This window comes from Ammospiza nelsoni, chromosome 3 (assembly GCF_027579445.1).
Source record: "Ammospiza nelsoni isolate bAmmNel1 chromosome 3, bAmmNel1.pri, whole genome shotgun sequence".
Taxonomy (NCBI): Eukaryota; Metazoa; Chordata; class Aves; order Passeriformes; family Passerellidae; genus Ammospiza; species Ammospiza nelsoni.
In genome coordinates this window covers 48,190,865-48,218,060 of record NC_080635.1, presented here as the reverse complement: position 1 = coordinate 48,218,060, position 27,196 = coordinate 48,190,865, and the positions used below count along the sequence as shown (strand labels likewise).

At 42.4% G+C, this 27,196-nt stretch overlaps 1 protein-coding gene and 1 long non-coding RNA gene across 5 annotated transcripts in view; both read left to right on the top strand.

Annotated features, from left to right (window-relative positions):
* The window catches only part of SASH1 (SAM and SH3 domain containing 1), a 184,952-nt gene that overhangs the window by 45,183 nt on the left and 112,573 nt on the right, over positions 1-27,196 (top strand). For 3 of the 4 annotated variants that reach the window (XM_059467216.1, XM_059467218.1, XM_059467215.1), the window contains exon 1: positions 23,516-23,611. The exons of the other annotated variant lie outside the window; for it this stretch is intronic. In XM_059467216.1, the coding sequence (XP_059323199.1) occupies positions 23,516-23,611 (96 nt within the window). Of the gene's footprint in view, positions 1-23,515; positions 23,612-27,196 lie in introns of those variants that run through there. 4 annotated transcript variants of the gene reach the window in all.
* LOC132071853 (uncharacterized) lies at positions 366-9,596 on the top strand. Its single transcript, XR_009418217.1, has 3 exons — positions 366-462; positions 1,859-2,007; positions 9,192-9,596. It is a non-coding gene; the product is annotated as an uncharacterized LOC132071853 (long non-coding RNA).

The window sequence follows — 27,196 nt, the reverse complement described above, 5'->3', positions numbered from 1 at the left end:
AGACACACAGTCTGCTACAGGAGGGCATTAAAATGTCCTGGTCAGGAGGTGTGGATAGGTAACATAAGGGAATACACAAATAATTTTTCTAGAGCAGACTGTAGCAACCAGCAAGTGTCAAAGGACAGAGGCACAATAGGAGGCAAAGGGTCACACATGAATTAATGCCTCATGCTCACAGACCCGGGTACCTGGATCAGGCACACAGTTTGTGGTAATTGGCTGACCCTCATCCCCAATGGGCCCCAGCTGTGAGCAGCAGGTGAGCAGCACTGAAGGCAATGAGAGCTGGAGTGCCCAGGGGCACTGACCAACCACCAAAGGGAACAGAGGCACACAGGTGCTGTGCATCAACATGAGGGTATCAAAGGTTGGGCTAAACAACAAGAGTCAATGCTTGCAGCCTTCTGAAGTGATGTGGGGTTCCTGTGTGTGGGCCAATGCTTGAAGGCTTCTGAAGTGGTAAGGTGTTACTCTGTACGGGTTGAAGCTTTCTGAAGTTGTCGGATAATACTCTGTGTATTGTGCCTGTCTCAACTGCAGCATGTGCTGCGGCTTATGCTGTGACACCTGGAGGTGTTAGAGCAGTCCACACTGGGAGGACACAGGATACATGTAGGATTGGTAGCATGGGGACACCATGGTAAGCTGCAGGAATTTCTCGTGTGGCACTGGGAGAAGTCCAGTCCCTTTCTCCCCATGTTTTTATTGTCTGATGCATAGTAGAGGCAGTGTATGCAATGAGACTCTTCTCAGCAGTGCAAGACACAAGACTGATGGCAATACAATTTTCTTGGGAATTCCTTGTTAGGCATTTGTTATTTTCAATGAATGTATAGTGGGAGAGTCAGCTAAAGGTAGTTCACTGGCTTACTTCCCACTGATATTTAAAATTTGGAAGCTTAAGCCTTTTCTCTCTGATGTTGTGGCTATTCAGCAGAGGTTGTGAAGCCTTGCTTTCAGTGGGGAAATCGATCAACTTGAAAACTGAAAATTGGTTCTGTCTGACACTGCCATACAAATAAGGTGGAGTGCAGTGCGTACTGTTCTTTTTGTCCCTTTTACACTATAGATTTCCTAGTGTGGGGTAGGTGTACCAGGCTTGTGAATGCGCACTCATTTTTAATTGGATATTTGTTATTAAACATTTATAAAGTTCACAAACATACAAAGCACATGGAAGTCTTGTTGAGAAGGATTTAGTCCCTTTGTGACTATATACAAACACTTGAATACTTGAATCAGACTGAATCATGAGGTTAAAAATAGATTGGTAAAGTCTTCAGATTTACTTTCTAAATTTTAAACCCTGTGGAGGCATATGGAAGAATTTAAAGTTAGTTCATTTTAATCTCTTTCTCTGATACCAGAAGGCGTAAACAAGGGGGTTTCCTTTCCTTTTCTTTTAATGAAAACAGGAGATTCACAAGACTTGAAATGAAGCCTTGAGAAAAGGCAACAGCTTGTTTCCTGCTTCCTTCCCATTTTGTTTCTGCCAGGGACCCTCAGCTCTTGGGCTCAGCCCCCAACCCGCCTGCACCCTCATCCCACATGCTGTTCTTTCTCTGGTGCTTCTGCCTCTTGCCTCCCATGGACAGTTGGCATTGTGCTTGGATGGGCTTAGGTTGCTCCTGCTCACTTTGGCCACAAGGCCATTGCTGCTGAATGTAAATGTGGGTGTAAAATCCCTGCCTGGACTGTGAGGATGGCTGTTTGTAGTATGCATCTCACCTAATCTCAGCCCTGGTTCCTCCTCCCCCAGCCTCAGGGATGGTTGGTGGGGCTGGGATGTTGTGCAGTTGTAGCCTGTGCTGTTTGTCCCTGTAATACTGAGATCGTGCCCTCTTTGTCCTTGTAGGAGCGTAGCAGAACCAGACCCTCCAGAACTGCCCAATTTAATAGGGCAATTAAATTGGGCAGATGAAAACGTCACCTATAGCAGCTGGATAGAGCTGCTGCTAGAGCACAGCTTTGCTTTGCAAATGCAGGAATTGCTGAGTTGGAAAGGTGAGCTTATGCAAGTAATGTGGTGTGGGGCAATTACTTAAAATCATCAGAGTCACCATCATCTGTAGAGAGTGGTTTTCTGCCACTTCTGGTGCTTCAAAACAGCAATGTCATTTTTGCTTTTCTAAGGACATCAAAACATTTTTAACATGAAAGGATGAAATCTGAGAGCATCACTGACTTACAGTTGTGTGGTGGGACTTCACAAATGACACTCCATCTCAGAATCATTTTCTCCTTTTGAACTGGTAGTGATATGTCTTTTATAGAGTATGTTGTTTTTTTTAATTTGCTTCCAAATAGAGCTAAAAGGTATTTTAGAAAATTAGATACAGGGATCTTGCTAAAGGCATAACATTTAAAATCTTTCGTGTGTGTACATATGCCTAAGAGAAATTTTTCTGTGTATGTGTACGTAGGAATAAGTCATACAGTTTTCAACACATTTACTTGCTTTCTGCAATCCAAGCTCACTTTCATTTGTGCAGCTACAAAGCTTCTGCTGTTTTTAGTCCTAGATAAGATTCAGAGGGCCATAACAAATTGGCGGTACAATCCTTATCAGCCGTTCTCACAAGCGGCAGAACTCGGGTTGGTCCAGTCTGGAGGGGAAGCTGGGAAGGGACCAGCCTGGGCTGGGCCAAGGCTGCAGTCTCTGGGTGAAGGGTACCCTCAGGGTGATGCTGGGGAGCAGGGCTGGCTGCTCCCTTCTCAGGCTCAGGCTGGAGAGCCCGTGTGTGTTCCAGGCACAGACCTGTCACATTGGTGTTAGCAGCAGCAGCACGTGGTGCTGGAAGTGACACATGTCCAGCAGGAAAGGAAGAAGGTGTTTCCAAAGGGGGGGCTGCAGCCAGATAACTGCAGCTGGGTGGCTCTGCCTTTGTTTGAAGTGTAGTGCTGGGGAGTCAGCAAGGCCTTTGGCTCAGCTCCTGTGAGCCTTTGTATGTGCCTGTCAATTTACTTTTTTGTATTTTAAGGAGTGGTTACCCAGCATTTTTAGGACACAGGGCTCTTCCTCAGGAATGGGACTGTTTGGCTTACTGATGCTTTTCATCTGGAGTATGAAGTACTGCTTTGATGGCTGATGGGGTTTTTGCCCTTTCTGTGTCTGGAAGTTGATGGAGAAGTGAGTGGCACAGACGTTTTGGAGAATAGTCTGGGCTGTAAAGAAGAATAAACTTAATTCCTGCCAAGGCAGTTGCTGTTCATCAGTGTCAGATGGTAAGTCACTGAGAGCACTCCATCTTCATATATTTCTATATTGTGTCTTCAAACTATAGACTACATTTGTGCCTTTTAGAAATCTGTCATATAGTTAATTATAGCTGAATTTAGTAGTTCCTGACATTGAATATTACTTTCAAACTGGTTTCACCTGAGAAATAGAAGCATTACACTTCTGCTGCTTCCTGTCCTCTCAGACAAAAGGCAAGAAATTAAATTCAACAGTTAATTATCATTACAGGTAAGATTTATGTGTTGGTTTATACATTTGATTTATCCCTTAGAATGAAATTTGTGGATAAATGTGAATGTGAGGAATGTTTCAATTGCAAGGAAAGAGAGTGATAAATACAAATTTTGAGAAGTAGATAGAAAATTGGTCATGCAGGATATTGTTTTCTCTCTCTGCTTTAAATATTAGTGAAAATTTCCTTCTTGAATTTAGCTTGAATTCAGGTTGTTTTCCATTTGCTTCATCTTCTAATTAGTCACCTATTGACATTGTTTTAGAGGCAAGAGAGACTGAATGTTGCTCCCATGCATTCACTTGGTTTAGATCTAATTTTCTGTTCAGGGCATCTGTATGGGAGAACATAAAAAAAAAACTTCAATGATTCATTGGGTGGCTGAAACTGTTACTACTCCCCAGGGATGGCACAAGAAATGAAACCTCAATTAAGAGTGACTTTCCCTTACAAAGTAAAGCCTTTGAATCAGAGCATACCTCTGAGCCTTTTGTCTGCCAAATGGGTGGGGATAATTCAGTTGAGAAAATGCAGTCAAGATGGGAAAAAACATGCCTGGGGGCATCCAGTGTTTCCAATGATGCATGGATGTTAGCAACATGCTGAGCTTTAAGATCCCAGAGCACAATCAACAGAATATTCACTTCTCAGTCTCCAGGAATTAAATTAGGTGTCAAACCAAAGGCCTTTAGGGAACTAAAATCAGGAAATCAGTATGGTTTTCAGTTGGAACTTTTACATGACTTACAAACTTTCTGTGTGTGAAAGCTTATGGTAGCATGGTTCTCTGCTGGCATTGAAATGAGGACTTGTCACTTTTAATGGCAGTGCCTTTTGTATAAGCCAGTTGTAACTTGGAAACTTCAAAAAATTCAGACTATACTTCAACAAAATAAATTCTAAAAATTTTGAAAGTATAAAGTGCACTTTATAGTATATGCTTTATAATAGGTGGTATAAAATTGATCTTAAGATTCTTAATTCTTCAAATTATGTGTAGGCCTGAACTAAATTATTTTTAAAGTTCCCACAGAGACTCCTATTCCAACTAAATAAGTGGATTTCCACAAGTTCATCGTCTCACATATTCTGTTACATAAGAATTTTAAATAAAAAAAGAAGAGGACTGAATCTAAATGTGTATTCCTCTGAAAGGAGAAAGTAGACAAAGTAAAAAAAAAAAAGTAAAATATATTGTAGTGGTGTTATACATCTAATTTAAATGAGTTTGAAGTACACCACTTCAAATATCTTGTAAGAAGGTATCACTATGGAGGGAGGATCTCTTAAGTGAAGATTGTCTATTTTAAGGTATAATAATAAAATTAAATAAACTGGATCTTATTCTATGGTTGCTCATAAAATATGAGCAGCATCTTTAACACTTTCAGTTTTCTTCCTCTTATAGACTGTTGTAAATAGGCAGTATTCTTGATCTCAGCTGCACAAGTTTAGGTTAGGCTTCCTGAATAATTAGAATTCTCCTGTAAACAATTCTCCCCCAATATATTTTTTTGTTTCCTTTTATGCTCAGTGAATTTTTTCAGTATTTGAAAAATGCTGAAGTTGTATTTTCATGCACTGTAAAATCAAAAGGACTAAAAATCTTTCCTCTCTATTTCTATTTTAAAAAAGCCTGTGTAACTTCATGTAGAGGGGCAAGGAAATGTCAACTGTCTTAAATTCTCAGGTTGAAGGTCTTCCAACTGAGCTAGTGGTAACTCCCAGGCAATTGGTTTTTTAGAAGGACATGTTTTGTGGACCTAATAACTAGGCCTCTAGATTATTTAAGGTGTTCTCCTCGGGACTCTTCATAACTGCTTGAGATTTTTTTGAAGTGCAGTGTTAGGAATGAGTCTCATAGCCCAGATGATAGAGGTCTTGCAATGCTGAGGAGAGCGAACAATTCATTTTACATGCCATCTGTTAATAAATCTTTATTTAATGGTTGCTTTTCTATGACAGCAGGAAAGAAGTTGACTCCTGCTCAGCCTGAAGCCTGCAGATGCTTTTGTGAGAACTGCCGCAGGGCCAGCTGTCTCCCATCCCCTGCTCATTCTCCTAACTTATTTCTTCCCAAGTGCAGTATTTTGCAACAATATGTCCTTTTTACATACTGCTTCCCCTTTGTCTTAGTCCATTTCTCTTATTTCCATATCCATCTGTGTACCTAATCTGCTCTCTGTTATTCCTGCAGCTCTGTCTAGCTTTCTGCAGTTGAAAACTCAGAAATCATGTTGCATCATTGTCATCAACAGACGTGGTCCTCTTACTCAGGGTTTTTAGTGCTTTCTGTTGTCCTCTGCAGGCTCGGGCACTTCTTGCAGATTGCTGCTGAGCACCGTGATCTGGAGAGGATGGTCACTGAGGCCCCAGAAGGGCCTCAAAATGGATGTCTTGGTCACAAGACTCAAAATGTGAACAGTTCCTAAACAAATACATGTAAGAATATTGACTAGTGTGCAAATGTCTTGATGCATCTTTGCAGTTTGATGAGGAACTACTGGCAAATACTTTTTGATGTGATTTCCCTGTCCTGCACAGTTTCATGTAGATCCTTCTCTTCATGAATGTGCCATGTGAAGCAGCACTGGGAACCGTTGTAAAAATGGAGCTATATCTTATTTGTTTCCTTCTTATTTGTAAGGTGTATTATTGAACAAAAATTAACTTTATTTGACAGTAATTTACAAAGTTGCTTGCAAGGGCGAGCGACCTCAAAATCCTCATGTGCTTAGAAAATAGCACGTGTGTTTCTTTTCAAACTTTTTCCTGCAGATTTACATCAGACTGAAAGATCAGTGGGGCCCATATGAAACCTACTTTTGGCCCATAGAGATAAACATTTACTTGCCTTTTCTCTATGCTCTGCACTGTTGTGCCTGGATCTGTGCTACTGATCTCTCCAGGCCTGTGTGGAGGAGGATTTTGCTGTCCATGGCAATGACAGCTGGAGGGCAGAGGCACCATGGACCAGGGTGCTGGTGTGGGGCAGCCCTGCAAGGGGCTGGGGAGCCTGTGTCAACCCAGACTGCTCTGGTGACCTCTCTGGGAGTGAGAGGACTGAGTTTCTCTACCTGTTTCATGCCCAAACCACATATGCCATGACCATTTCCTCTCACATATCAAAGATATGCTTAGTGGCCTGTGGTGTTTGTGTTTCGGCAGCTTTTGGATAGTCTTTCTGCTTACCAGCAGGTTCTGCTCTGTGTGGTACTATTCAGGAAAAATCTTTATTCAGCCCAGGTATGGGCTGAATCTTTATTCAGCTTATACCTGATGTAGTCACCTGAAGTAGGTGTTGAACAGTATCAGAACCTTTGTTATTTTCCTCCCTTTTTAATGCCCTCAAACTAACTGGGCTTTCTGCTCTGTCTTTGTGAGTTTGGGATGAGTTTAGGTTACCTTTGAAATACAACCACAGGCCTCTCCCCTGCCTATCATTCCCAAACAAGCTGTACATTTTCTAATTACTAATTACATTAGTAATTCAGTTGTGTGAATTCCAAGGAAGTTTCCCTAGTGCCAGTTAGATATCTTACTTTTTTTTAGCAATAAGACATCTGGTTGTCCTGGTTTATTCTTCATGACTTTTATTAGCACACAGGCTTTTAATATGATAGCCAGTGTTTGCTATTTGTTGTTGTCCCTTTTGTGACCTTACAGTGAACTCCAGTATCTCTTTTTCCCTCTCCATAGTTTGTGCTATTTTTTTTCCCTATTTCCAATCATCTGCCTGGGTTTTGACTGTTAGTCTGCATTGTTGTAGTTGAGAGGGGAGAATTTAGTTCACTTTGTTGTTTTTTGTCTTTTTTCACTAGATGGATAACAGCAGAATAGTGGGGCATCTGTCATGGAGCCATTATTCCATGATGAAAGAAGTCAAAGCATTCTTGGCAGTGTCCCCTGCACCGCCTGTGTGTGCAGCCCCATCATGTCTGTGTGTGCCCACATGTCCATGTGTGCCCCTCTCTGCCAGGTGTTTTATTTGAGTTGGTAGGGTCTAAGGTGGTGCTGAGGCAGCCCCTGCGCTGTCTTGCTTAGCCCAATTATTGTCCAAATTTGTCCCACTTTCCCTAGGAAAACATGGGTTTGTTTTTACGCATTTCCTGTTCCACTTTTTGAAATAAGAGAAGCTTCCTGAAAGAGACCAGAACTCTTCATGGCAGGAAGTCACTGAGGTGCCTGAGCACCTGGAGAGGAGCAGAAGAACTTCCCACACAGGCAGGGAATGCCTGGGCTCCTGGTAAACTGAAGAGCAAACAACAGCAAGGGAAGAAAATCAAGATCCTAACCAAGGGAAACAAACTTCTAAACAGCTTTTAAAAAAAACTTGCGAGAAAAATCTTGTGACATCTTAAAAGTGTTTGTAATTTCCTTGAAAATATTGTGACCACTTCCACCACTTGATTGCTCCTTCCTCCTTACTTAAAAGATGGTGCAGTTTAGTGATGGTGCGTTTGAGGGCCTCCGTGCTACTTAGTCACCTGACTTCTTGGACTTTGCCATGAAAACTGATTACTAAACTGACCCAGAATAAGCAATTATCCCAGGTACTTTTTGCTTGCAACACTTTCCATGGATTAGCTGTGGCTACCATTAATACTTAGTGTTAAATGGCATTCCCTACATGTTTAACCATCAATCTGACACCATACATCTTCTAGTTAGTTTCAAACTCTCGACAGCAAAAGTAATTTGCAACCTTTCTGTATTCCTGAGGATGTTCAGGCACAGATGCAAATCAGTGTGGTGAATTTAAGACTATTAAAAACTTAAGAAATTTTCCTAATGACTTTATAAGGACTTCATTAAGATACTTAGTGAGGTCTCAGAAGTCCATGAACCACAAGTGGAAAACCACAGCTTCAGATAAAATCTGTTAGGAATTTGTGGTGAATTCACAGTGTTTGTTACCTGCATTACTGCTAGTAAACAAGAGGAAGCATCTGCTAATCTATTTAAGCAGCAAAGACTAGCAGCAGAGGTTTCAAAAGCAGTCATTTTATTCCAGTGGCGATGATCTGGAAAGGCTTTCAGGATCTAGATTATTCTAAATCTCTCATTTTTCATTCCCCCCTTTCACCATATCACCATATAGTTTTCCATTATGGAAGAACATGAAATCCAGAAAGATGTGAGTGCTTGAAATGAAGAGATATTGCTGTATCATATAAATTTGGGTTAGTGCAGTTGTAGCTAAATCCTCTATGATTCTTCATCTTCAGTACAGTGTTAGTAAATAATTACCATTGGTCCCTGTGATGTAACATCCACTTCTTCTAGAATTGTCATTAGTATAGCTTTAAATGGAAAATAGAATTGAAATATAACTGTTGCTATGCTGTCCTCCACAATGATCATGGTGCTGATAAAATTCTCCCAACTATAATACTTTTACTTCTCATGAATCGAGTTTCCTTGCAAAAATACTTCAAAAATAGTTGATATTTCAGTTTCTTCTGAAACTCTGCATTTGTACATGCACTACATAGTACAGAATTACTACTTTCCAGCAAGTGCTTCCATGTCTTTACATGATTTGGGACTTACAGAGCACTTACCCTTCACATGTACAAGAGTGTCTCCTTTCAGCTGCTTATTTTCTCCTCTTGTTTCTGTAATTTTTTTAGCAGGTTTATTTCTGTTATACCTCATTGTATAAATGTTTCACAGCAAAACAGACCATTTCCTAAAATATCTTTGCTTTCCTAGAGTCATGGAACATGTGATGTGCAGCCTGTACTGGTGCATGATTATGTACAGCACAAGGAATACAGACAGCGTGATCCCATTGGCAGTGCCTTGGACCACAACTTTGGAAGACCCTGATTTCCTTTTTGGCTCAATTACTTATTTTCTGTGTTTCTCATAGCAGATAACTTTAACTTTCTGCATCTTCACCCTCTATTTCTGACTCAGATGTCGAGTGAAAATGCTTTTAATCTGAAAACATTGTTTTGTACAGTATGACAGATCTTGTTCTTTAGGTGATGCTTCTGTAATAAACACTCAATGCATATTAAGTAATAGTAGAGGTACCAAAACATCTTAGAAAGTCAAACAACATAGGAGATCCATTTGGGCAAACATTTGTCTCAAGAAATTTGCAGTCTTCTCTTGGGGGTCAGTGCCTGTCCACACAGAAAGTCTGGAATTCTCAGTAACTAGGGTCCCAACACCTGGTCCCACTACTCCTAATTTCTGACTTCTTTATTTATTCCTGCACTATTTATTTCTAGACTTTTCAGAACCTTATGTGTAGACAAAAGGTCCCATTTTACTTCATACATTCCTCTGACTTTGGTAACTCTAATTTTGGTAACACTGTCACTCATTATTAGTGCAAGAATTATAATATCTTGACTTCTGGGTGGCTGGCATCATAGCAGTTTGGGCAAATTGCTTTGAAAAGAGGGAACTCCCTTTTACAGCTGCAAGGTAATTTTCAGCTATGATAAAGTCCAACCACTGATGATTTTATATTGAGTTCAATTTTACCAGAGATGATAGTCATACCAAGGTGGGGGAAAAAAAGCTCTTTTCACAAGCCTTGGTAATAACTTTGTATCTGTGTCAACACTAACTTTCTGTTTTGTGCAAATTTCATTAGTTTTCAGACATTTTAAAGCAAGCCTACAGGGCTGATGCTGAGAGGCTGCAGGAAGGGAGTGCTGGGATTTCTGTCTGCTCAGTGCAACAGAGGGAGAACCCTGCCTGGATATTGAAGGAGAAAGGAAACTTCTTGCTGCTCCTTTGCACTGCTCTTGTTTCCAGAGAAATGAGTGGGTGAATTCTGATTGGCATTGTACCTTTTGCAATATGCAAGCTTAGATTCACTGCAAATGTGTTTAGACCCTTCTGGAAGGGAAATGAGATGCATAAAGTGTAAGTTGTCAACTTAATTCTTTCAAAATTTGTACTTGAGTGGAGGGAGTGTTTTCCTGTCAGTGGAGTCTTCAGCTATAGTTTTTGCACCTTCAAAGTTATAAAAAAACTGACTCTGACTTTTGTGGTATGGCTAAAGTGTGGAAAGTGTTTCTTTTTTTTCATGTTCTGATATAAAATAGTACTGAAAAAAAATTCCAAACTTTTCTAAAGTAGTTTTGCTACAGAAAGCTCTAGCACAAAGAGGCCTTTGTTTCACATAAGTATTTAAATCTGTGGTAAACTCTTACTCTTTTCTGTTTGGTGGGGTTTTTTTCTTTCCCAGACAGGTGCCATGGAGTTCTATGACATTTGTAGAGCAGATGGGATGCCATTTTACTGTTGTATCTAATTGACAGAACCTTACACTCTCCATGCATCCTGCCTTGGAAAGTGTGGGTCTTGGAATTTCAGCCCTTTTTTCCTCAGGAGCAGCTTGTTTAACTCACTGCTGGATGAAGAGTGAGAGCAGTAACTCACTAACTGGCCTGTGAATCCTCTTGGGAATTCATACCTCCTTGGTGCTGAATTTGCCATTTTGGCTGATTGGTCACTTGCTGTTGACTTGGCTACCATGCATCGTATTAGGTATAGCCACAGATGCTATTGTGTGCATGTATTTTCATAGAAATAGCAGCACTGTCTGTGAAATCCCATAATGACAGGCATAATCGAGTATGTATAAAAACACAAACATGTCTGTGAAATGCTGCCTCTGGAGATGTGTGAATGCCCACATCCCTCCATTCCTCCTTCCCACTTCAGGTTCCCAAAGGAGGGATTTTGCAAATGTCCAGTTTGGGGATTCCAGAAGTGGTGGAGGTCTTTCCAAAAGGCTGGTGGGTGAGAAGGTCTCAGAGAAGAAAATATGTCCCAATTATTTTTGCTAATCTTAACATGCCACCATCCTGCTCAGTTCTTGCACATATATATGTCTCATACAAAAAACATGTAGTAACTGTTTCAAGTGTAACCTCACCTGAAGGTTGTACACTCCCTGGCAGGTCTGGTGTGCACAAGAAAACCACACTTGCAATGTGCTTCCAGCATTTAAATCCTGAAAGATACATATGTTTTCCCAGCAATTGCCTCTTTGGAGAAAGCAGGTGATGATTTCACTTTCAGAAAGGTAGCTGTAATTAATAGTGGTTGGCACTGGATATGACCAAGAGGGATAGGAATATCCAAACAAGTGTTTAATGCATTTCAGTTGGAGTATAAATGAACAAACAAACCTCTTGCCCACAAGCAGCTGTAATTTTTAGAATTACTCTTATGAAGCATATTGAGTTTGAGATTCTTGGCTTCCTTGTGCAGCAGCCTGTCCCTCTGGCAACTGCCATCCCCAGTCATATCAGTTACATGCTGCCACAGCCACTCAAACATCTTGTGCAAATGTTAATATTAAATGCAGGCCAGGTGGTTGCAAACTCTGGGATAGATCTTCAGTTCAGGAGCAACATGAGAATTAGGCTAGTATTTACAAATAGCCTGTATAAAAGTTCTCCAGGTGACAATGGTTGTTTCTGTGGCACTGTCATGCAAAGGATTTCAATGGCCTTTGTGGATCCTTGATACCTGTAAACTCTAATTCTAACTTGTGGCATTGTATCTTGGCCTTTTGGCATGAGTGTGATTCGGACTCCTTTGGAGTAAGTGCTGGCTGCTGTGCAAAGGACTTCGTAGTCTGGTTTAAAGAATTAAAATACAAAAATTTTTTATTAAAAAAAAAAAAGGAGAAATCTTAAAAGGTTATGTAGCCAGCTCCAAGCGCCAGAGCAGAATCTGTTGTACTGAAATAATGGGATGTTGGGAGGCTCTCAAGAACAGGTTAGACAGTGATGAAGGCACCACACTGACCCCCGGCAATCAATTCCATTACTTTTATGAACCTTGCAGTTAGAAAGCTTTTTCTAGTGTTTAACTGAACACTGCCCCAGCTGCAATTAAACCTGTTCATTCTTGCCCTATCCCAAATAGAGAAGTTTGTTTTTCTTAGTGAAGGAAAAGTTTTACATATTTGAAAATTATTATCCTATTCTCTGCTCATTCTTTCAATCTCTGTTTGTAAGCATCTCATTTATGTGGTTGTCTTTTACATTTTCTCTCATTAGTCCATGTCAGTCCTGACATCTAGGGCACACTAGGTCAAAACACAACCCAGAACTCGAGCTGACAGCTTGGGCTTAGTGAGCAGTGCTCAGATTGCTATGTCTTGCAGGTGGTTCTGTATCCTACTGGCTGTACTGGGTACTCTCTTGCTCTTCTCTAGGAAGATGACTTTTTTTAAATGCACTTTCAGGAGCTATTTTCAAGCACTCTAGCTGTCTGTCATCTGTAAATTTAATGAGCATATTCTCTATTCTACTGGCCAACCTGTTAATTAAAATATTGAAGAAGAGATCCCTGAAAAACCTCACTCAATATATTTTTTCCTTTTGGTGCCAACCACTGAAAACTAATCTCTGAAAGTGTTTCTTTCAAGCAGTTGTGTACCACCTTATAATGGTATCAGCTGTGTTGTGTAAGGTAGAAACCTTATTAAATTCAATATGTATTCCAGCTGCTGCTACTTCTTATCCACTACCAATTATCCTCCAAAGTAGGAAATTAGATTGATTTGACAAAATTAATTCTTGTCAAATCCATTTGGCTGTTTAAAACTCTTACAGGATAATAGGGTAGAAAAAGAAACATTATATAATTTGTTTGTGTGTTTTTCCAGCCCCGTGCTTGCCCTCTCTTAGCCTTCTTGAATTCTCTTCTTCATGAGCCCTCATTTATAATTACCATGGCAGAGGAGTGAGAACAAGAGATGGAGACAGCAGTCATTATTACTGCCAAAATCCTTGTGTCTTGAAGCCAAGCTTGGGCATTCTTGGATGAAAATGAGCAGGTTAAGCTTATTTGAAAGCACCAGACTCACTAAGTACTCTAATAGTGTTTAGCCCTTTGACACTGCCCTGAATTTTCTGTCATACCTGAAGCTATTTATAGTCCTTTTTCATGCATCCATATAAAATAATCTGGCTTTTTATCCTCTGTTACCTGTATACATACACACTTTGGTGTGTATGTACGTATGTATTCCCTAGCACCTTTGGGAAATGGGTGCTAAAATATTTAAAACCTGTTTCTCCCTTGCTGGAATCTATTTACAGATTAGGATAATATTGTGCATGTTGGGGGTCGTTTGAATAATTTTCTGTTTGCAGACCAACACTAGCTAGGCAAGTACAGGCAATAGAAAGCATATGTTTAAATCATGTTTTGTACACTGAAAACTGATTTAAGTAACTATCCAAGAGGATAATTATATTTCCTTTCTATTAATAAGAACTCCATATCTATTAGTGTGTATTTGGAAAATGTTAGGAGTTAAAAGGTATCACAACACTTGAAGAATGCCTTTTGATCTGTCAGAAAGACAAATTCCTTACCTCCTAAAAGCAATCTTTCCTTAGATCTGTCTGCACATGCAGTTTACATATACAAATATAATAAATAAATAATAATATACAATAATATAATAATTTTTATCTCTGGGAGTTTTAGATTTCTATATACACCCCTGAAATTTGGTGAGTAATGAAAATTGTCTTCTTACTGTGTACTTATGTATTTCCTAAATGCCTCATGTGTTACCATGGGAAACCTAAGGGCCACATAGGCTTTTCAGACTTCTAGGCAATTGCTCAGATAGCATACCCCTTAGAATTATCCATTAAAACCACCCAAAATAATTCATGGAGCTGCGAGTCATGCGAAATTAAGTCATGGATTGTATCTAGCCCAAAGCCTTGTGTGCTCACCACCCATCCCTGCTGCTCCTTCTTCAGCAGTAGGGACAGCAAATATGCAGAGTATCCATAAGGTCACTTGGCTTGTCCCTAAGACATGGGGTTACCACTGCTCTCTTATATTCCTCTCAGTGGTATAGCTACTTTTTTCATTTCTTTTTATTCCCTCTCACATATTCTGTCCTCAGTGACACACAACAATGACCAAACTGACCAGTTTGTATGCATAAATAATGTCATTGTTTTATGAGCCGGTATTTCAGGGCTTAAAAACACATATATTTACCTCATTGCCCTGAGTTACACCCTCTTGAGCTTTCTTCTGCAATCTGGCTTTCCCCTTGGTGTTTACACACCCTTCATGCTTTCAGATAACTGCTGCATCTTTTCCAGTCCCTTTAACCTTCATCTAGCCAAGCAACAGTTGTTTGTTTAAATGTATTCTCACAAATAACATCTTCCCACAGAAGTCAAAAGGGAACGTGTGATGCACTTGGGGGATCAAGTGTATTAGTAATTTTCAAAAACCCAAGTCTCAATTGCTTTTTGTTAGTCATATGTTGCTACAGGATACACATTGTACTGAAGCAGCATATTTGGCCTTGTAAAATAGAATTACCTAATTATTAAATCCTTGCAAATGAAAATTCATTTTTTTTCTGAGAACTAGAGCTACCAGCCTACTCTACATGTATTTAAACAAAAAAAATTTCTTGTAAAACTTCATCAACGTGGAGCCAGTGCAGTAAGCTCACTGCCCTCAAGGGCTGTTTTATCATCATTGATGCAGTTGGTTGAGTTGTGGAGGGTAAATTCCTCCCACTCACACCACCACAGTCACAATAATCCTTCTGTTCATGAACTTCCCAAAATATTTATTGAGAGAATAGCTTGGAGGTATGTTTTCAGCAATGCTTAAGCCTGTTTTCACTTGTCTTTCTTTTTTTTTTTTTAATAATTACATTTTGGGAGGGGGTTGGCCAGTGCTTAAAAGCTGAAGTCTCAGATAGATGGCTTCTTCTCATTTTAATTACTTTGACAGGCACCTCTCCTTTCCAGCTGAGCTACCCTAACTGGAAGCAGCTGCTCCTTGGAATTACTCCCCCTCCTCACTGTGTTGTAGAAGTAATAAGTGTCTTGTGCCCCTTCAATGAATTTATGGACACAAAGTGCAGTGTGGGTCTGCTTGTATAAAGCTGTTTCTCTCTTTTCTCTAGGATTGAATGAAGTTTTATGAAGTGAAACATGCTATTAACAATATAGGAAAAATGAAATCTACAGATTGGATATGATTCTCCATTTCTTTCATAACTCTCATTAGAGAGTGCAAAGCAGGTTTTATTATATTTTGCCATGGCAATTTGAATCTCTGATTTGAGAGAGTCCAGAGTGATTGATGGTACAGCTTGCTGGGCAGTGAAGAATAAAGCTTCTCTAGAGGAGCACAGACTCTGAATCAAGCTCATGCCTGTGTTTACAGCCACAGCTGAAATGAGTACTTATCATCTTGACTACATTTTCAGTCTTGTGAATGCTCCAGATTTCATCACTGGCTTGCTGATTTATTTAACATCCTGGCACCTGCAGCCAGTGATGTAAAAATTTCAATTTGCTGCTGTTTTTTAAGTAACAGAGATGTAAATTCTGGGTTTTATTTTTCAATAAAAGAATAAAGATGAAGACCTAAGTGCACCCTAATGACTTAGACAATTGAAGCTGAAGCACTCCAAAAGTCTTACTTTTAAAATTTCATTATATTTAAATGCAAGTGTAGTATTCAGGTCCCTGACATCTGTGATTTTTGAACACTAATCATTACAATAGAAATTGCAACACAACTGCTTTTCTGCTTGCTGGTCAACTGCCATTTGTTTTTCCACAAACTCTCTTTATGTTCATATCTGGGCTTGCTGCATGGCACACAGGTCGGTCAGGGGTGCAGCTCTGACGTGGGGAGGAGACCCCTCTTTCAGTCAGATGTGGTGCTTTGGAAAATGGGCAGAAAGCATTTAAAAGGAAAGGAGTGCTGTTTGGCAAGCGAAGGAAGAGAGCTGATGAGAGCTCTTTCTGGGGATGGAAGCAAGAGGAGAAGCTCTGGTGATGGAGCAGGAATTACCCCAACAGAAACTGATCTGAAAGAAGAGGTTGAAGCCAGTACATTGTTATCCAGTGGCTGCAGTAGGGACAATTGACCTCCGGCTGACATGATATGCAAGCAAACATCAGATGATCACATCTGGTCACGTGCACCTAGATCATCAGAAAACACATCTAGAAACCTGTGCCTGAGGGCATCAGGCAGGTTTCTTTGGTCAGATTCTGCATTAACTAGGCCCACTTACTCCTTTGCTGCTAATATATTTATGTGACTTACAACATAGGCTTTAAAAGTGCAAAGCCTAAGCTCAGTTCTGAATCCTTGTGGGACTGAAAGTCAGTCTTTGGTAGGGTCTGTTTTCTGCTGGTTCAGATGGAGGTGAGAGGAGGGGAGAGTATTAACTTTCAGAGAATCATTTGAGGAACAATTTTTATTCTGCTATGTTTTATGGCACTATTTAATATGTAAATTGAGGAATGGGTGTTAGGTGAAGTGTGGAGGAGGTAGCTTTTGGATGGATGTGATCTTTTCTGAATGAGAAGCTAAGCAATCCTTCATCTTTTGTTTTCTCCCAACTGTCTATAGTTGACTTGTTTGGGTCACATGTACTTTGTTGTAATAATATTTTGTTAAGGGCAACTCTGCAAAGTTTTCTCTATAACAGGCAGGTAACATTTTTATTTAAAGATCTGCATTTGCATTTCTTGCTTGGTTGCTTTTGCAAAGATACAATTAATGAAACTTAAATTATTGAAAGCTCTTGGGTTTCTTTTTCCAGGAAGTATTACTTTTAAAAATGTTCATTTCCCTTGCAAAGGGAGATGCAATAAGCATCATCTCTGAGGTGCATACATTTTTACCTTAAAAATTTGTGCTGGTCACAAAGTGAGCAGTAATATAGGTGTCACTCTGTGAGATTGGTCATCTCTGTTGATGCTCTTCTCATCTTACTGCAGCTAACTTGGAGTGATACTTACATCAGCACTGAGCATCTCTGAAATACACAGTTACCACACACTATTGAGTTGTACCTTATGCTGCTTTTATGTGTGCTTTAGGATGAGATCATCTGACGCCTTTTCATTAGTAATTTACTAGGCGTTTCAACAAAGGAATCAAAGGACACCACACTTGGAAAAAGGACAGACTGATGTTCTACTCCCAGTTTTGAGGCTAGCTTTTCACTTTTTTTACTTCCACAGTTCTAAAATTATCTGGGAGAAGAGCAGCCAAAGGACACTGAGCCTAATACTTCTGTCTCTATGGCCTTTGTAAGTCTCTTACAAAAAATTTGTATGCATCCCTTCTAGCAGCTGCTTATGAAAATAATTGAATCCATAGAGCAACCTCCTGTGAATGACAGTGCAGAGATTACCCCTAGGTATCTCAAAGGATGCTGAACTCTTTTCTGAGAAAATAATAAAGGTTTAGAAAACATTTTGTAAAAAGTGCTGCAGAAAGCTAAGGAAAAAGTGAATGCTAACTATTTCAATGCTGAGAAGAAAAAAACAACACATCAAGACTGTTTTTGCTGTGCAGGTGGAGAAGAGGGGATGCTGAGTTTAGGTGGAGAAGTCAGAAGTAACACAAAGAAAAAGAGTCTTAGTAATTTCTGGATAATCTCCAGACAGTGCCTGACATTGTGGGAAGCAGCTGGAGTCCTGATCTGCAGGCGCTTCTGGAGTGGCTTGATGTGCCCCTAAGCAGGATTGTGGCCGTGGTTTCCCTTGGGGTATGTGCTCCTCAGCAGTCATGCTCCAGCTCCCAGAGCCCCTCCATTGGCTGAGCTAGTGCTACCACCTTGCAGTCAAGAAATGTGATGCTGTGCTCCATGACTGGCAGGGGAACTAGGCAGGATATGAGAGGCCTCTGTGGAGCAGGAAGGGAAGGAAGTCAACCTTTTCTTTCTCCTTATGAGTCAAAAGATATCCTTCCAGGAGGGCTGTGATGCTTGCTGTGTTTAGATTTCTTTTCCTTATATGATTTTTCATGTAAATGACAGCTACTGTATTTTAAATGAAGCCTGACAACCTTCACAGTACTTCTGTGTCTACTGAGTGTGGTGCTAGCCCAAAATATTAAGACTACAGGAATAATTCCACTGGGCATATGTCTCTTCCACCTTCTATTTTTTTAATCTAGTAGAATACTGATATCTAGGGGAGTGATAGATTTGGTGCAGTGTGCAGAGTTCAGACTTCTGTCAGAATAAAGCAATTTGTTGTTCCTAACTGCTTTCTACTGATAGAATTAAACAGATTTAACTCCATCTGGTTTCTGTTGGGCATATTAGTGTGCCACTCTCACTGGGATGTGCTACTCTGGTCATGAGGCTGGCAGTAAGACTGGGAGCTGACAGCTAAACCTCTAAAATAATAAATAATGATTTCTGACCATACAGTATATAGTATGTGATCTAAATACCATCCATTTTAAAGCCACTGGATAAGTACTGTCTGTATCACTTCTAAAATCAGGAACATTTTATTTTCTATAGATGTCTAACTGGCAGGTGCTGAAATATGACCCTTTTGGAATATACATGGATGGATCATGGATGCAGGATGGATCTTCTATTCTCTGTAGTTTATGCATGTACATTCTGGGAGGGTCTGGGACAGTGGTAGCCTGTTTGTCAGATCAACTGATGGGTCAGGTGTGTGGGTCCTCATTCTATCCCACAGCAGAGAGCAGTTTTTGAAGCAGCTGCTGGCATGTCTGCTTTCTGTTGGAGAGCAGCTGCTGGCCCCTTTGGCTGATACAGGTGATCCCTACTCCAAAGGACTATGCTACCAGAAATAGTAATACTACTTAAACAGTTCTTAAAGAAGAACTGAACGGGAGAGGTAAAAGAAATTATATTTTAGAAGGACTTTGAAAAAAAAATGTAGCAAGGACAATGAGATAAAATTGTCTTGAGATGGATCTTGATAAGTTGATGGGATGAAGCCTACAACCACTAAGAGCTGCATTTCCAGTCAAAGACTGTGATGTGAAACTTTGCGTGTTTCAATTTAATGACCTCCACCGAGCAGGAAGAGGGAGAGAGCTGAAAGGAGATGCAATCACTGGTAGTAGGTGTTCCATTGTCATGTGCTTGTGTTAAGAGATTTAGGGCTTTGGCAGGTCACCTGCAGGAGCTAGCTGGAATTTTTATTTCTCCCTTTCCCTGCAGCCTCTCTGCATACAATGGCTTGCTTATTTATTTCTCTGAGGCTTTGATGTTCCAATTTGGACTTGATCTACTGGGCAGGGTGTTGTTAGTGATGTTGAGAAACCTCATGTGTTTTGTTCATGCATGCAGAGTTAATTGCCAGGTCTCTGAGCAGGAAGCCATTTCCCTCAGGTCATTTATCAGGAGCTCATGAAGTTTGGAGTCCATTTACTCTGTGGAGCATAATCCCCTTTCTGAGGCAACCTTGTATATAGTTTAAAATTGATTGATTTAAAAGTGCTCAAGGTTGTTGATTTCCTGGATTAAATGCCTTTGATGCAGATGACAACAGTTGTGATAGTGCATGTTGGCTTTTCTAGTTTATTTTGATGCATATTTCACTTTTTCCCTATTAAATGCTTTGTTGAAACATTTATGTGACATTGGGGTGAGATGGCACACACCTCTTTGGAACAGAAAGTTTGTCATCTATTGCCTTAATGACTCAGAGGTTTGTGTTTGAAGTTCGTGCTTTTCACAGAGAACGAATTTGTCCTAGTGAGGGCCATCTCCCTAAACCCTCAGTAAAGAAAGGAGAAAGATGAGCTTCTCTATGGCCACCTTAACATGGAGCTAGGAGTATTCCTCTGGAAGAAAGTCCATCTCTCTGGAATACAGAGCAGTGCTCTCCAAGTTGGTTAATCCTGCCTGGCTTGTACATGTGGGGAACTCATAATAACTTGACACCCACGTGTAGCTGATGGAGTGATAGGAAGACAGGCTCATATGCACAGTGCATCTGCCATAACTCAGCAGGACTAGACTGACCACATATGTGTCAATTGTTTCCATCTCCTCTTCAGAGATTTGCAGAACAGCCACAGGGAGCTTCATAGTCACTTTGTGACAGCACCACACAGGGGAATCACATCAGGATTGCTGCTCAGTGCTGCTCTGAAGGGGCACAGTGACCATTTTTTCAAGATTTCTGAAACACACCTGGTCAGACCTCTTGTGAAATGTCATAAACATCTCAGAAAATTGATAAGATTTATTTTTTCCAATAGCTGTAGAGAGGTCCAGCACAAGATGGTTTTAGAGAGTAGTCTTTTGTAGATGCTGGAGTTATCATCTAGGCAACTACAGATAAAAACTGCAAACAAAAACTGTATTCTAACGTGCCAAATTTCCAGTAATTTATTTCGTAGTAACAGTTGTAACACAAAATACTGCACTCATAGCTGGGCTTCAAAACCCTTTGAAGATCTGATTTCCTGCTTTTTCTAAAACTCCTATACTCTTGTTGCAGCTGATTTTTGTAAAATACTCCTGGGATTTAGTTCTGCAGGACATTGCCTTCATTAAAATAGAAGAACCCTGTCCTGTCTAGAAGGAGGGGGTGCTTCTACTCGAGAGAAGAGCGCAGAATAATTTTAGCATGTTATATTCATTTAATGTCTTGTGAAAATGGCATGTTGTGAATGTCTGAAAATGCATAAATACTATAATTGCAAGACCATAGAAGGTGGTAGCTATTGTAAACTGCCTTGATTCTCTCGTGTCTGTTTGCTTTTAAAGCAACTCTGCCTGGAGTCATGTGATTTTGCAAGATCTTTCTTTCCTTATCTCACTTTCTTGAAATCAAAGGCTCTGTGTCTCAAATTAAAGGCTGAGGGGAAGACTGCCACAGCCATGCATCATGCTTCTCTGATGAAAGCTCTGCCTCCATAGAAGGGATGACATAATGGCTCGGGAAGCAGCTCTGGGACCACCACAGTTCGCAATCTAGTTTCTGTTACCTGTACTGCAAGGCTGAAAAGCGTGGCTGTTCAGGGCCTGCCTCTGTAAGTGATGTAGTCCTTGTTGCACAGAAGCAATGACCTCGGTCGCAGGGAGGAGCCAGGCAAGTGGGAGTACTGCCCCTGGCACCTATTTGATCTTCATCTGTTGCTGCCCAAGACACAACAGTGAGGGGAGTTAGGCTGTGTGCTGCAGAGTTGTTGGTTTGTTTATCTTAATATGCCTCTGTCTATAAAAAAGACAAAGTACTGAAGATAGTGTGCATGATGAACCCAGAATACTTAAATCCTGAGATCAAGTGAGCTTCGTTCAGATATTTTAAAGTAGATTGACATTATTACTGTAAGTGGTTCAACATGAATTTCAGAGGGTCAGTCAGTAAATTACTTCTGAGTAATTAAACCAGTTTTGAGTTATGCAAGCCATCTCAGAGCACTGAGAGACTTCACTGACACGCCTTTAGTCTCGTACTTCATAGGCTTATAGTTGCGTACAATTTAAAGGCCAATTAGAAGAGATTTTATACCTGGTTGGGTCTTTCATTATTTCTCATTACTAGTCAATAAGGTGGATTACACAGGGTGTATCCTACATGAGCATCCTAAAGGAGGGTCAGTCATCAGTGTTTTCTTTACCACTTTCTCTCAGCATAATTTTATTTTAGTTTTTCTGCCTCTGCTCCCCACCTCCTTTTCTCTGTTCAAATTCTGCTGTCAACCACTCCAGCAAAAGCTGCAGTAACAAAGTGATTAGAAAAGTCTTGTCCCCTTCTTTGTGTGGCAGTTGATGAGAAAGGAAGTGTTTTGGCCAGCTTTCCTCTCCAGTGCTAGTCTACAAACTAAATCTTAGCTTTGAGGACAGAAAAAGAGCATTGTTGAGAACATTGAGAGAAGATGAGTGCAATAACCACACTTTCCTTTATTCATTCTCCAGATACTATTTTTAGCTCTGACAGCAAATGGTATCATTTGTTGCTCCAGCCCTCCCAGGCCACCAGTGCTGTGCCCTTATTGGGAGCCTTGTCAGCTGTAGGGCTGGTGAATGGACTTGAGGGGAGCCTGGTGCCAGGGGACACCCGGGCTGAACAGAGAGCCTGGAGGGGAGCACAGGTTCTAGGGCAGGCTCTGAGTTGTGTTTAGGTGGTGCAGGGCATGTAACATACAGCCTGGCAGTAAGCGGGGCAGGAGGGACATTGGAGGATTCACTGGCTGCTCAGCTTTGTGAGCCCTCAAAATGCTTGGCCAGCATGTGACAGCTGCGTATCCATTAAATACATTGCTTTCCCTGCCACCCCGGGCAGACAGGTGCTTCCAATAAATGGCAGCTTGAAACAGGAGCTTTTCAAGAAGCATCTAAACATTTCAAAGCTTAGGAATGAGCACTAAGAGTAAAAGATTTCCTTGCTGCTGGTCACAGCAGAAGCTGGGAGTGAGGTGTGAGGTGGTGGATAGGCCTTCAGGTCATTCTGCTGACCTCTGCCACTCCTTCCCTTCACAGGCAGTGGGGTTTGGCCACTGTTATTTCATGTGCCTTCCACAAGAAGTGCGTGTGTGTGGGCACTTAGCAGTTTCCCAAGTAGAATGCAGGAGCATCACTGCTGCTGTCTGTAGTTAGTAATTATTTAATTTGACTATAATGGGGAATTGGGAGTGGTACCAGGGAGCATGAGGCACAGACGTAGGGGCGGCAGCATTCTCACAGTCCCGCCCCAAGGGCGATAGGTGGCAGACCACCGCTCCTCAGGAGAATGATGCGGTCCCGGTACCGAAACTCTGAACCCGAACTAACAGGGTGCCCCTTGCCCTGCCGCCGTGTGACGCGTGCGGCTGACACCTCTTCCCAGAGAGTCTTTCCCCGGTGTTAAGAAAGCGCTGCTGACTTGGCCGTCAGGCGAGGCACCGGCACGGGGGTAACGAGGATGGCAGCAACAGGAGCTGCGCCGGCGACCACGCGTGTCCCGACACCGCTCTGGACTTTCGGGGTGCGTGCAGCCGCCGGGGCGGCGCTGGGCCCTTTGTTGCCGCCCTGGGGCGGCCACATGCGCCGGGCGAGCCCCCGGGCGGGCGGCGCAGGAGGGGTTTGGGCCGCAGTGGCACCGCCGGCCGCTCCGTCGCTGGGTCGAAACTTGAGGGGCGGCGGCGGGGCCGTCCCGCGGTGTCCCGGGGCGGGCCGGAGCGGGGCGGGGGAGGATGGCGGGGCGGGGCGGGCCGGCCGCGGCGGCGGCGGGGAGCCGGCGTTGATCCGACGGCCGGGCCGGGGCATGGAGGGGGAGCGGGCGGACGGCCCCGCCACCCCGGCGGACAGCGGCACGTCGGAGGTGTTCGCCCAGCTGTGGGAGGACGTGATGGGCATCCTGGTGAGTGTGGTGAGGACGCGGTCTGCGACCGGGGCGGCCGTGGGGGCACCCACCGCGGAACGAGGGCTTGGGGTGGGGGGGAATTGGAGATGCTGCGGGGCGTTCGCCGGGTCTTCCCGGCACCTGCTGCGGAGTTTGCCCGAGTTGGAGCGTGCCCGTGTGCGGGCGCGTACGTCCCAGAAAAAGTAACTTCATGGGCAAAGCCACGGGTTGTGTCGGTGACCGCCTACCCCGCCGTTCCGGAGGAGCTCTCTGGGCTGTCGCGGTGGAAGGGGCGGAAGGGCCGCTCAAGGAGCGGGTCCGCGCAGGGGCTGCCCGCTGGCGGGGACGCTCCCCGGCGGGAGCGCTGCTTCAGCCGGATCAATGGGCGCATTGTCCCCCGCTGGCCCGGCGTGCCGCCGGTACGGGGCAGCTGGGGCTAAGGCGGTGTCGCTGCAGCCTTTGAATCCCCCGCCCGCGTTTCGGGGTGAAGCCCCCGCGGAGGGGGCGCTGCTCCGGGGTCCCGGGCACGGCCGGCCGGCCCGCAGCGCCCCCGGCACTCCCCGGCGCCGGCTTTGGAGCCCTTACTGCCGGTAGTTTTGTGGAGACGAGTTGCTCGGTTACGGCCCGTGGAGTTTCTGCGCCGGTGATCTTCTGAGGAGCGACTAATCCTCGTAATTCACTAGTTACAGACAAAAGAGATGGCCCCAGTAACGAGGGCGCAAGGAATTACGTTTAATGGGCACGTAGCGTACCGACAGGACGGACTGGATGGCAAACAGTAAAAATACAGGAAGAGTCAATCCTTTATTTCTACTTGCAGCGAGAGAATAATATTTACTTTAGTTGCAAGATGATAATTACCGCAGAGGACTGCCACTCAGCAAAAAAACAAATACTAACGTTATATACGTACTGGAGCTGGCAGCCTTCCAGCGATACAGGAATGTGGTAATCAACAGTGGAGTGCCTGTTTATTCATTTTAAAAGCAAATGAATAGGCTTGATGCGTGTTAGTTTTTGTTGTTAGCATTTAACCAGCAGACATTCAAGAATATTATGAGAAATACTTTTTGGAAAACTACCATGGAACGTAATGAATGGTAAACCCATAGGATGCAATTCAGAAGAAATGTTATAGAATTGAACAGATTCATTTTATGCTGAATATTTTTTATGACATGGACTTTATGGTTAATATTCAGAGTCAGGTTCAAAAACCTGTCTTATTCCTATTCTTCATAGAAATTCTCCATTGATTTGATGTTCAGTTTAATAGCACCCAACTGCGTACACTTTTTCACTGTTAATGATTTTAATCTTAGAATGCAAGCGGAGTCAGTTCTGCCAGTTTGTAAGGAGCACACAGTTGCTACTTTATGAACAGTCTCTTTCTGTCTTTTTCTGGCAGGTTTCAGTACTGCATTTAGTAAGAGCAAAGTGCTATTGGATGCCTGGGAAGGAGTTTTTGAGGAGGCCAGACCAGCAGCCTAGCATGCTGAAGCTCAGTGCAGAAAAAGATCTGATTGTCACACAACTAATAATTTTGAATAGGTTTCTTTTGGCAATACGAGCTAGTTTCCTTCCTGGGAAACCAGGACTATTTAATTATTATTTGTCTTCTAATGAAACTTTGCTAAAATAATTTGTCTTACAGTTGGCCAGCTTTACAGAAAGGAATCATCTTGTGATTATGAAGTTGCTGGTTTATATCGGTCACAAACATCACCCAGCCTTATTAGCATTTATTACTTCAGTGTTTTGTGTTGCAACACAATTACAAATACGAAAAGATACCTTGTGTTGGGTCTCCCGTAAGAGGGAAGACCGAAGTTCTCGCTACATGCTGTCAGTTTTCTTCAGATGTAGACTTTTGAAGAGTTTCTAGTCTTTCAGGCTGCAAAATAAGGTCCAAAAATGAGCTGAGAATCAAAAGTTTGATAAATTTATTTAGTGCTCTGTCCTTATTTGAAGGCAAGGAAGAGGTAGCTCCAGTGCCATTTCCACTGCTCATCTTTGTGGCGCCTCTTTTAAACCTGTGCTGCAAAAGGCAAGCAGTGAACTGGAGTTGTGGCTTCCAAATGGGAGTCAGTAGCTGCTTGGTTGTAGTCCATGATGCCCCATCAGTGGCTTGTGTAGCTGGCTTACTTCTTTTGCATTGTCAATTATATGAGAGCATGGGTCTTAATTTCCAGGGATCTGTAGCAGTTCATGACTCAAACTGTCTGGGGAGCATAGATGTAGACACCAGAGTGATTCACTGGGGATGGCTCTGTAAATGAAAAAGTTGGTGCAGTGATATGCTGGCCAGGTTGGCCCTGCAACAGCCTGGAATCTACCAAAGGAACGCACTGTCAGAGCGAGAGAGTCAGGAGAGAAGAGCCAAAATCGCTCTTGTAAGACTCGCACCTGCACTGCTCCATCCAAGTCTGGGGTCCCCAATACAGGAAAGGACATGGAACTGTTAGAGCAATTCCAGAGGAAGGCTGCCGAGTTGATCAGAGGGATGGGACATCTCTCCTGTGAAGAAAATGCGAAGAGATTGGAATTGTTCTGCCTGGAGAAGAGTTCAGGGTGACCTAGTTGCAGATTTCCTGTACCTGCGGGGAGCCTACAACAAACACAGGACTTCTTACAAGTGCATATAGTGACAGGACATGGGGGAGAAGCTTTAAACTAGTAGAGGATAGATTTAGATTCGGTATTAGGAAGAAACTCTTTACTGTGAGAGTGTGTAGGCACTGGCACAAATTGCCTGAAGTTGTGGGTGCCCCATTCCCGTGAGTGTTTAAGGCCAGCTTGGATGGGGAGCTCTGAGCAAACTGGTCTAGTGAAAGGTGTCCCTGCCCATAGCAGGGGTGTTGGAGCTAGATGATCCTTAAGGTCACTGCCAACAGACACCATTCTATGATTCTGTGATCTTGGAAGGAGAAAACTAGAATGAAATTAAGAAAGAAGGTGATCATCCAATGTTTGCTGATGGAATTAAAGATAAAAACACATTCTTAAAGCCATGATTGTAGGATGATGCAGGGTGGAAAGAACCTCAGGTAGAATCTAGCCTATCCTCAAGCTGAAACATGGAGAGATCTGAGATCAGGTGAGGTTGCCTGGGGCTTTACTCAGTTGTATCTTGAAAACCTCCGGGGACAGAAACTGCGCAATCTCTCTGTGCAGCCTGTTCCAGCAATTTGCTGTCCTTATGGTAAAAAAGATGTTTTTCATAGAAGTGATAAAATGTTTTATTCTTCCCTCCCCATACTGAGAAGTTAGAGCAGTGGGGAGGAGGAGGGGAAGGTGTTGCCTTCCTCCCACTGGCCCTGCTGGAAGCACTGTGGAGTGTAATGGTGTCTGCGCTAGGTGCTGAATTAGGAGAAGAGGCCAGTATCAGCATAGCTGGTATTCAGTATGGAGTTACTTGAAATACAAATTGAGCCCCTCTCCATATTTATATGGATAAATATATTTCATTGGTCTTGTACTTTTAGTTGCATTCCTTAAAATAGGATCTCATTAGGAGAAACCTGTGATGGCAGATCCCAGGTCTGGAGGGGAAGCAAGTAGTTGTCAAGTGCTGCTTGTAAGGAGCATATTTTGTGGACTTTG